Source organism: Lepus europaeus, unplaced genomic scaffold (genome assembly GCF_033115175.1).
Source record: "Lepus europaeus isolate LE1 unplaced genomic scaffold, mLepTim1.pri SCAFFOLD_3_1, whole genome shotgun sequence".
Lineage (NCBI taxonomy): Eukaryota > Metazoa > Chordata > Mammalia > Lagomorpha > Leporidae > Lepus > Lepus europaeus.
The window spans coordinates 6,774,004-6,785,447 of record NW_026909276.1 but is presented as its reverse complement, the minus strand read 5'-3'; the positions used below and the strand labels follow the sequence as shown (position 1 = coordinate 6,785,447).

Sequence of the window (11,444 nt, the reverse complement as noted above, 5' to 3'; positions counted from 1 at the left end):
TTTTGTCTCCCTGTCTCTCCCAATCTCTGTAAGTCTGCCTTTCAAATAAATAATCTTAAAAAATAGGCCAGCGCCTCCACCTTGCGGTGTAGTCAGTATTGCCCCTCTTTTAGCCTGCTGTGCAATTCCCCTTGACAGATGTGGCCTTTGTGATTTGAACCTCCTGTTTCCCTCCAGCTTGGGCATTTCGCACAGCCAGTAGATAATGGGTTTGACTCTGTTGAATGCTCTGTGTGGCTTTCTAAACACTCAACAAGTCTAATGTAAAACCATATCCTTCCTTTTTCCTTCATATTCATACACAACTGTCAGTGTTTGTTTTGTGACAGAGTTAACATGTTGACTGGAAGTGTAATGTTACAGGTGATGATAGCATTTGAAGACCTGGCTGTGTACTTTACCTGGGAGGAATGGCAGAACATGAACAATGCTCAGAAAATCCTGTACAGAGATGTGATGCTGGAGACCTACAGCAGCCTCTTCTCCTTGGGTGAGTGACACCCATCACATTCCCAGTGATAACATTTTCTTGCTATTTGACAAGCAAGGGAACACTTTATAATGTTTAATATTGGACAGGATTAGAATTTGAGTCCATGGATAATCTGAATATCTACCATCTAACAAAAGATTCAAATTGGAACATTTGTTGCATAGCTCCTTAACCAAGCTGTAGTCCTTCAAATAACCCAAGATAGTGATTTTACAAAGTCTTACTTTGTTTCCATTAATAGGGCACTGCATTACCAAACCTGACTTAATCTTCAAGTTGGAGCAAGGAGAAGAGCCATGGATGGTGGACAAATGCTTGAATCAGAGCCTTTCAGGTCAGTCTGCACATAAGAGACAGGGAGGCCAAAGCAGAAAGTGTGTATATGTTGACTAGTAGTCTTTCCATGAAATTTTCTCAAGCCTTACTCCTGCTGACAGCTGGTTTTGTGGATCAGACACAGGCATTTAGAGATACCAGTATCTTTTCTAAATTTTGTTCTTAGTGAAGATGTTCTTTGATTAAAAAAAAAAAAAAAATCCAGTCATTTCCTGATGTTACTAAGGCTTTTATTTAGGTTTGATACATTCCCCAAATTCTAACTTGTCCTTATCTATACTTTTATACCTTTTCCTTCATGCACTTATTAGTTCCTTCAGTGCTTGTTAGTTAGGCAACATACAGAAACTTATTTTTTTAATCTTAATGTTTCTGGTCTTTTTTTCTTTTTTTGACAGGCAGAGTGGAGAGTGAGAGAGAGAGACAGAGAGAAAGGTCTTCCTTTACCATTGGTTCACCTCCAATGGCCACAGCACACTGTGGCTGGCATACCATGCTGATCTGAAGCCAGGAGCCTTCTCCTGGTCTCCCATGCGGGTGTAGGGCCCAAGGACTTGGGCTATCCTCCACTGCACTCCCGGACCACAGCAGAGAGCTGGCCTGGAAGAGGGGCAACCGGGACAGAATCCGGTGCCCCAACTGGGACTAGAACCAGGTGTGCCAGTGTCACAGGCAGAGGGTTAGCCCATTGAGCCACGGTGCTGCCCTGTTTCTGTTCTTTTTTTTTTTTTTTAAGATTTATTTATTTATTTCAAAGTCAGAGAGAGAGAAGAAGGAGAGACAGAGAGAGAGAGGTCTTCCAGCCACTGGTTCACTTCCCAATTGGCTGTCATGGCTGGAGCTGTACTGATCTGAAGCCAGGAGCCAGGAGCTTCTTCCAGGTCTCCCACATGGGTACAGGGGTCCAAGGATTTGGGCCATCTTCTACTGCTTTCCCAGGCCATAGCAGGGTGCTGGATCAGAAGTGGAGCAGCTAGGACTTAAACTGGTGCCCATAAGTGATGTTGACACTGCAGGTGGTGGCTTTACCTGCTTTACCACAACGCCAGCCCCCGGAAACTTATTTCTAACTCATTGCTCAGATTGAGTTCCCTCTCATGATTTTGCCCAGGCATAGAACTTGCTCAGGATTGAATCAATAAGTGTGAACTCTCTTTTTTAGTCTCTTTTTTTTTCCCTCTGTGCCTCTCAAATAAATAAGAAAATTATAGTCTGTTGGAAACATTTGAGGAGTGAGCCTATAGTTGGCAAACCTCTGTTTCAGTCTGTCTTTATCTTTCATTCTGTCTCTCTGACTCTCAAGTAAGCAAATAAGTAAATGCTAAAAGATTGTCATGTGGCCGGTGCTGTGGTGCAGTGAATTAAAACCCTAGGCTGAAGCATCAGCATCCCATATGGGCACCAGTTCGAGACACAGTTGCTCCACTTCCAAACCAGCTCTCGGCTATGGCCTGGGAAAGCAGTAGAAGATGGTCTAAGTCCTTGCACCCCTGCACCTGAGGGAGACCCAGAAGAAGTTCCTGGCTCCTGGCTTCAGATCAGCACAGTTCTGGCCTCTGTGGCCAATTGAGGAGTGAACCATTGGATGGAAGAGCTTACTCTCTCTTTGCCTCTCCTCTCTCTTGTAACTCTGACTTTCAATTAAATAAATAAATCTTTAAAAAAAAAAAAGATGGTCATGAGTAAGCCTCTGTGTTGTGACATCATAAATTATGAAGCTAGGAATGACACTGTGGTGCAGTGTGTTAAAGCTCCAGCCTGCAGCACTAGCATTGCATATGGGTGCCATTTCAAGTCCCAGCTGGTCCTCTTCTAATCCAGCTCTCTGCTAATGTACCTGAGAAAAGAGAAGAGGTTGGCCCAAGTCCTTGGCCCCCTGTACCCATGTGGGAGATAGGAAAGACACTCCTGGCTCCTAACTTCATCTTGGCCCAGCATTGGTTTGTTGTGCCCATATGGGGAGTGAATCAGCATATGGAAGGCTTCTCTCTGTCTATCCCTTTCTATAATTCTAGCTTTCAAGTAAATAAAGTAAATCTTTGAAAGAAAAGAAATCATAAACTAAGCATGAACTTATATAAAACATGAAAATAAGTGATCCTAGACTCACCAAGAAAGTAATGAGCTTTTGAGACCCAAGCTCAAGTAGCCTCCTGGGTTTATGTTGAGTGGCTTAGATTTTGTTAAGGATGGAGTTTGAAGTATGATTTCTCTCTTATTTTTCAGTATCATTGAAAAATAAGCAAATAAAAAGATAAGAAAAGCATAGGAAATGAAGCTTTCAGTGAAAATAGGAGGCAACTGATTAAAAGCATCTAGAAATTCAAATTATCACACAGGAATGTTTACAGAAAGAATCGAGAGGAGGTAACCAACACTGATAATTTCAGAATGAGCTAGAAAACACTTTTCAAAGAAGATGAGCACATCCCAGTTTGCAGAAACAAATTCTTCAAACTGATTGGGAGTGTTTAACTAAAATGGTATATTGGGACTTTTCTCTACCTGTTGTATTTCTGAGAGGCTGAAGGTGTTGGGTGTCCTTAGGAATTTGGGGAAGCTGGCATAGAGTAGAGACAAAGTAGTTTTTCATTTGAAAAATCCCACAAATGATGTTTACCTAGGAAGACTGAACATGAGACAATCTTAGATCCAAATCATACTCCTTAAATGTTGTCCTGCTTAAAGTACAGGCACATTTCACTCTTCTCCACCTGCAAGTAAATGATCAGTAAAACTTTTTCATGTTTATGGTTGAAATATCGGAGAATCAAAAAGCACACAATTTTTATAAAAATAAACTGGAGAAAAAGGACAGGGGAAAAATGGTTGCTAGGTAGTGGGTGAATATTTTTATTAAATATTTGTCCATTCTTTAAAATATTTTATAATTATTTCATCTTTGTGAAAGGCAGAGTGATAGTGAGAGAAGAAAGAGAGAGAAAGAGGCCCTCTATTAGTTCACTTCCCAGATGTCTGCAACACTTAAGTCTAACTAGTCTGAAGCCAGAGCTCTAGAATTCCTCTAGTCTTCCCTGGTGTCTCACAGGTTCCCAGGCACATGAAACATTATCTGCTTCCTTCCAGTTTACATAGGCAGAGATCTGTACTGAAAGCAGAGTAGCCAGGGCAGGCATCCCACTCATCATAGCACAAATGTCATTCTACCATCCTTGACAAATTCCCATAGTAAAAAGGATCAGGTTTGAACATTGGGAAACCTCATGGTATATTAATGTATTAAGGAGAAAAACCATATAATGGTCACAAATAAGTACCTCATACTGATTCTGTGAAAATCTTATGCCACTTGGATAACAAGTAACTTCATTCTCTTTACATGAGTATGCCAGGAGAAACAGTAACATGTGATTCAGTGACATGATTGCTTTTTTCTCATTTCAGTGGTCATGAAAATGGATGACCTGATTAAGATCAACCTGGAAAGTCAGGACAAAAATCTGAATCAGGATTTTATGAAAAATAACAAGACATCAGCTCACAAGAGAGTTGAATTAAGAAAAACCCTTAGTTTAAATTCAAGCCATATTCCAACAATGATTATTAAAAAGGGAATCTATTCAGGATTGAAGCCTGAGGAATGCAATAAATGTCACACTGTGTATCCCCACAGTGGGCCTGATCAACTACAGGCTGGAGAGAAATTTGATAACACTAAGATACCTGGAAAATCTCTTCACTTCTGTGAGCCTCTTAGTCAGTATGACAATATTCACATCATGAAGCAGCCATTTGGACCCACTGGACAAGCAAAAGTCTTCACAAGAAAGATGTTCTGTAAATCTGAGAGGGTTCATATGGCAGAAAACTGTAATAAATCAACTGTCACTTTTGGAAAAACAACTCAAATAGAAAAAGCTATCCATGAAAATTCTAGCCTCAATATGCATCAACAAACTCACACAAGAAAGAAATTTTATAAGTACATTAAGTATGTTGAACCTGTCATTCACCAGTCACATCTTGCAATAAATCACAGACTAAATACAAGGGAAAAACTTTACACATGTAACCCTTGTGGAAAAACACTCAGTATTAATTCACCTTATGAATGTAATGACTCTGGAAAAGCCTTTGGACAAAAGTCAGTCCTCAGGAAATGTCAACAAATTCACACAGGAGAGAAATCACATGAATGTAGTGATTGTGGAAAAGCCTTTACACAAAAGTCATACCTCATAAACCATCAGCGAATTCACACAGGGGAGAAACTTTATAAATGCCTTCATTGTGGAAGAGGCTTTCTGTGGAAGTCAGCCCTCATCATACACCAGCGAATTCACACAGGGGAGAAACCTCATGAATGTAATGACTGTGGAAAAGCCTTTGGACGCAAGTCACACCTCATCATACACCAGCGAATTCACACAGGGGAGAAGCCTCATGAATGTAATGACTGTGGAAAAGCCTTTGGACGCAAGTCACACCTCATCATACACCAGCGAATTCACACAGGGGAGAAACCTCATGAATGTAATGACTGTGGAAAAGCCTTTGGATGCAAGTCACACCTCATGAAACATCAGCGAATTCACACAGGGGAGAAACTTCATAAATGTAATGACTGTGGAAAAGCATTTGGACAAAAGTCAGACCTCATCATACACCAGCGAATTCACACAGGGGAGAAACCTCATGAATGTAATGACTGTGGAAAAGCCTTTGGACAAAAGTCAGGCCTCATCATACACCAGCGAATTCACACAGGGGAGAAACCTCATGAATGTAATGACTGTGGAAAAGCATTTGGACAAAAGTCAGACCTCATCATACACCAGCGAATTCACACAGGGGAGAAACCTCATGAATGTAATGACTGTGGAAAAGCCTTTGGACACAAGTCAAACCTCATCAGACACCAGCAAATTCACACAGGACAGAAATCTCATAAATGTAATGACTGTGGAAAAGCATTTGGACAAAAGTCAGGCCTCATCATACACCAGCGAATTCACACAGGGGAGAAACCTCATGAATGTAATGACTGTGGAAAAGCATTTGGACAAAAGTCAGACCTCATCATACACCAGAGAATTCACACAGGGGAGAAACCTCATGAATGTAATGACTGTGGAAAAGCCTTTGGACGCAAGTCAGGCCTCATCATACACCAGCGAATTCACACAGGGGAGAAACCTCATGAATGTAATGACTGTGGAAAAGCCTTTGGACGAAAGTCACAACTCATGAAACATCAGCGAATTCACACAGGGGAGAAACCTCATGAATGTAATGACTGTGGAAAAGCCTTTGGACAAAAGTCAGGCCTCATCATACACCAGCGAATTCACACAGGGGAGAAACCTCATGAATGTAATGACTGTGGAAAAGCCTTTGGACAAAAGTCAGGCCTCATCATACACCAGCGAATTCACACAGGGGAGAAACCTCATGAATGTAATGACTGTGGAAAAGCATTTGGACAAAAGTCAGACCTCATCATACACCAGCGAATTCACACAGGGGAGAAACCTCATGAATGTAATGACTGTGGAAAAGCATTTGGACAGAAGTCAAACCTCATCAGACACCAGCAAATTCACACAGGACAGAAATCTCATAAATGTAATGACTGTGGAAAAGCCTTTGGACGCAAGTCAGGCCTCATCATACACCAGCGAATTCACACAGGGGAGAAACCTCATGAATGTAATGACTGTGGAAAAGCCTTTGGATGCAAGTCACACCTCATACACCAGCGAATTCACACAGGGGAGAAACCTCATGAATGTAATGACTGTGGAAAAGCCTTTGGACGCAAGTCAGGCCTCATCGTACACCAGCAAATTCACAAAAGGGAGAAACCTCATGAATGTAATGGCGATGGAAAGGCCTTTGGATGAAAGTCAGACCTCATGAAACATCAGTGAATTCACACAGGGGAGAAACCTCATGAATGTAATGACTGTGGAAAAGCATTTGGACGAAAGTCACACCTCATCGTACACCAGAGAATTTACATGGGGCAGAAATCTCATGAATGTAATAACTGGCAAAGCCTTTGGACACAAGTCACACCTCATCATACACCAGAGAATTCACACAGGGCAGAAACCTCATAAATGAAATGACTGTGGAAAAGCCTTTGGACACAAGTCATACCTCATATTACACTAGAGAATTCACACAGGGGAGAAACCTCATAAATAATGATTGTGGAAAAGCCTTTGGCCATAAGTTAGGCCTCATGATACATCAGCGAAATCACACAGAGCAGAAACCTCATGAATGTAATGACTGTGGAAAAGCCTTTGTATGAAAGTCACACCTCATATCACACTGGAGAATTCACACAGGGGAGAAAACCCATGAAAGTAATGACCAAGGGAAAGCCTCTGGATAAAAGTCAATCCTTTAGAAACATCAGAGAATTCACACAGGGAGGAAACCTCATGAATGTAATGACTTTGGAAAAGCCTTTTGACAAAAGACAAAACTCATATCACAGCAGAGAATTCACACAGGGTAGAAAACTCATGATTGTAATAACTGTGGAAAGCATTTAGCCATAAGTCAACCTTCATCATGCATCAGGGAATTCACACAGGGCAGAAACCTTATGAATATAATGACTGGAAAAGCCTTTGGACAAAAGTCAAACCTCATAATGCACCAGAGAATGCACACAGTGTTGAAACTTCATGAATGTAATGACTGTGGAAAAACTTGATTTTAACTTCCAACTCCAAATGCATCAGAAGATTCACACAGGGAAATAACCTTATAAATGTAATGACTGTGTAAAAGCCTTTTTCTATAAGTTATATCAAAACAGAATTCACACAGGGCAGAAACCGTATAAATCTAATGAGTGTGGAAAAGCCTTTATAAATCATATGTTGTAAATCATAGCTCATATCACACCAGAGAATTCACATCGGAGAGAAACTTCATGAATGCAATGACTGTAGAAAAGCCCTTGGCAATAAGTCACATCTCAGAATGCGTCAGAAAATTCACATGAAAAGAAACCTTTTGGACATAATGACTTGGAAAGCTTTTTCCCATAGTTCAGCCCTCATTGCACATCATCTAATTCATATGTGGGAAAACACTTTGTATATAATGCATATGGAAAAGCCTTTATCCATAAGTAACACCCCATAAAACATCAGAATTCACATGGGGGAGAAAGCATATGAATGGAATGAGTGTTGGAAAACTATGCCAATATCACACAATATAACATCGAGAATTTATTACATGGTGGAAATCTTGTAATAAATGTGGGAAAGCCTTTTGTCAGAAGGAATACCTCATAACACATGAAGTTCAAACAAGGGATAGAACTTAAGAATATAATGAATGTGAAGGACTTTTTCCAAAATCAACATAACCATGTGACAGAGCCATTTGCTGGAAATTACATCCCATACAATAGGTACTCCCATAAGGAAGAAAGGTTGGGACCAGCGCTGTGGCACAGTAAGTTAAAGCCCTGGCCTGAAATGCTGGCATACCATGTGGGCACTGGTTCTAGTCCCGGTTGCTCCTCTTCTGATCCAGCTCTCTGCTATAGCCTGGGAAAGCAGTAGAAGATGGCCCTGCACCCATGTGGGAGATGCAGAAGAAGCTCCTGACTCCTGGCTTTGGATTGTGGCAGCTCCAGCCATTGCATCCATCCAGAGTTAGGAGTTAGGAGTCTCCACTCGGCTGCTTGCCTGATGCAGACACAAGCTGGCACAGATGTTATGTATGTCCAAAATGGCTCCTGCTCTATTAGCTTGCATGTCTTTGTGAGGTGATTGGAGAGAGAGAAACATGTCTGTACTGTCCCTTTTTTTTCTCTCTCCTCTAGTTTGGCTGGCACACTTTCCCTTGGATACTTAAGCCTCATTTCCTCTAGTTTCCTGCCACATTTTTGCCGGTGGCTCAGGCTACTGTGGTCTTGTCTCACCTCACTTTCCAGTTCTGGTGCATAGGCTCTCAGCTGTTGGAGTCGTGATCCGTGGGCACCATGCCATCCATATGGGTTCACTGCGTCCCTCTAATATCAGTAGAATTCCCTCTGTCATTTTTTACCTAACTCTTCCCTGAGACTACTCTATTTCCACTTTTTAAAAACTATTTTCTCCTGGGCTAGAGCAGTAAGCTCCCTCCCTACTCCACCATCCAATTATTAGCCCATCTCTATATGATTATGACTCTGTTTCTGCCAAATTACTAATTTATATACCATATAATCAAAATTAAATGCCTTCCATGGAGTGCATATTTATTTTGTCATTTACTACTGTCACCTGCATGTGTAATGAGTAACCTGATTTGTAACATTCCTAACACAGGGAAATGATGGGCCCCATGGTTTGATTTATAATTGTGTGGTCATCTACTCACTCTAAATGCTGGAAGTTGTCCCAGCAACTGTCATGTGTATAGGATTTGAGTACATTGCAGCGCCAGCACCATCATGGTCATCAGCATAGGATACATTATTAATGTTTCTAGATGCTCCTGGAACTTTAAATTATTTTCTGATTGTGGAAATTTTCCAAACTACAAGTCTATATCATACTGTAATTTTTCCAGTTTATTCCAGACTGTTTTTTCACCAAATATTCATCCACATATTTGTTTTTAATTATGGCTCACATTAAAATGACATTGTTACTAAGGGCAAGACAAAGTTTTAACTTCCATGTGCATCAATTTTCTATATTTTGTCTTTCATTTTATTAATTTCATCTGAGTATGTCAATATCCACATGGAAAGCAATCTTAGCACTGCTAATGTATGATGATTCTTTTGGGCACTTATATTTTCATGTCATGAATGCACTAAATAATGTTCAAGTTGTCTTAGCAATCTCCATCTTTATGGCCTATCAAATAATTTTAGAACATTACATTCTTTTACACTTTCAAGGACACTTTTTTATAGCTTCTTTATATTTCGAGAATCAAAATTGTCATTCTCTTTAAAATTTCCATTCATTAGATCAAGACAATTTTATCTTGGTTTTAAAATTACTGAATTTAATGGCATAAACTTTCTTTGATTTAAGAAAGCACAGATTTTCTGTATTTAAATGTGTATTGAGGGCTACTTTTATTAATATCTGTTACATCTCCTTGTAACCTTATTCCTGCTTCTACTAAATTTACCATTTGTACACACAACTATCAATATAAAACATATATTGAAATGAATACATTTCTCTATTTTTCATGTTGATTCAAATTTATTATTACCACCTCAATAAATAATAACCTAATTTGTGCCAATTCTAGTGCAGGGCACTTCAGGCTACCATGATTTACTTTATCATTGTAAGGCTATCAAATTCTGGCAGATGTCCAAATTTTATTTTCACAGTATATGAGAACAATTTAGGGCCAGTTCCATCACTCATTAGCAGGAGATTTCATTCTTAGCTTTATAGACATTCATGGAACTTGAAATTAACCTTTAATTATGAAAATTTGTTAATTTTTAAATTCACTGGAGTCACTCTTTTGCACAAATACTTTAGTCTAGACCAATCCTAACCCTGTGAATCTGTGGCCATGGTGATTTAATTTTTATTGTAAGATCATCATCACCCCCAACATTCTGTAAGTTGCCTTCTGGAAACTGTCAGGTACACAGTGTCTCAGGGCCATTTTAGCCAAGGGTAATAATTCTTTCTCCTCAACGTAGTATATATATGAATATATGTAACATATATAACATACATATATTTTATTCATAGATAAATTTGCCACTGTGTTTCTAGATACTAGTATATTTCCTGAAAATTATGTGGGAAAATAGTGGGATCTTAATGTTATTTTTATCCCAGAATTATGTATGTTTATTTAATTTTAGAGGCTGGTAGACTTGGAGAAACAGAGAAACAGACTTTATGAGCTACAACTTGATGGCTTACTCTTCATTCTTGTAATTTTCAGAAACTGGATCATTACAGAAATATGAGTATTCTTTTCTGATGATAAATACATTATACAAATTTCAAAATGTTGCTCTGTGTACATTTATATTACAAATTATATATATTTGCATTTACATTGTAATGTCATAAACACACACATATATATTATATATATAAACACCTTTAAAATTCTCCTTGTTATTGGTATAAATTTTTTGAATTTTAAATATTTACTTCCTTTTAAAATTTTAAGTAATATAAGTTTGATATATTTCACATATACAGACTAATGAATGTAAGTGACACTTCCCTCGATACCCTCCCTCCCACACACACTCCAACCCTTTCTCCTCTTCCCTCTCACATTCCCACTTAACTTTTACAAAATGATTGTATAGTTAACCCTACACTAAGTAAGAGTTCAACAAGTGAGCAAATAGTATGAAGGAAAAAAATAAAAAGAATCACTGTTCCTCAATGGAAAAGACAAGTGCTCTAAACAATCATCAAATCTGAAAAAGTGTATCTAACTCCAATACATTACATTTTAGGTACTCTATTAGCTACCTCAGATCAGGGAAAACATATGATATCTGTATTTTGGGGACTAGTTTATTTCACTAAGTATAATGATTTCCAGTTTCATCTATCTTGTTGCAAAAGACAGGGTTTCTTTTTCTTTTTTTTTATAGCTGAGTAGTACGCCGTAGTGTGTATATACC

General features: G+C 39.1%; 1 protein-coding gene across 1 annotated transcript; it reads left to right on the top strand.

Moving 5' to 3' along the window:
* Window positions 1-254: 254 nt before the first annotated feature.
* On the top strand, window positions 255-10,744 carry LOC133755104 (zinc finger protein 271-like). Its single transcript, XM_062185385.1, has 3 exons — window positions 255-490; window positions 735-827; window positions 4,235-10,744. Exons 1-3 carry the CDS (start codon window positions 337-339, stop codon window positions 6,691-6,693), a joined length of 2,706 nt encoding a protein of 901 aa, XP_062041369.1. The 5' UTR covers window positions 255-336; the 3' UTR covers window positions 6,694-10,744.
* Window positions 10,745-11,444: the final 700 nt, after the last annotated feature.

Excerpts from the sequence above, each read along its gene's own strand:
- LOC133755104 (XM_062185385.1), top strand. The coding sequence starts at position 337 with ATGTTGACTGGAAGTGTAATGTTACAGGTGATGATAGCATTTGAAGAC. Across the intron at positions 491-734 it reads CAGCAGCCTCTTCTCCTTGG|GGCACTGCATTACCAAACCT; the intron begins GTGAGTGACACC and ends TTCCATTAATAG. Across the intron at positions 828-4,234 it reads CTTGAATCAGAGCCTTTCAG|TGGTCATGAAAATGGATGAC; the intron begins GTCAGTCTGCAC and ends TTCTCATTTCAG.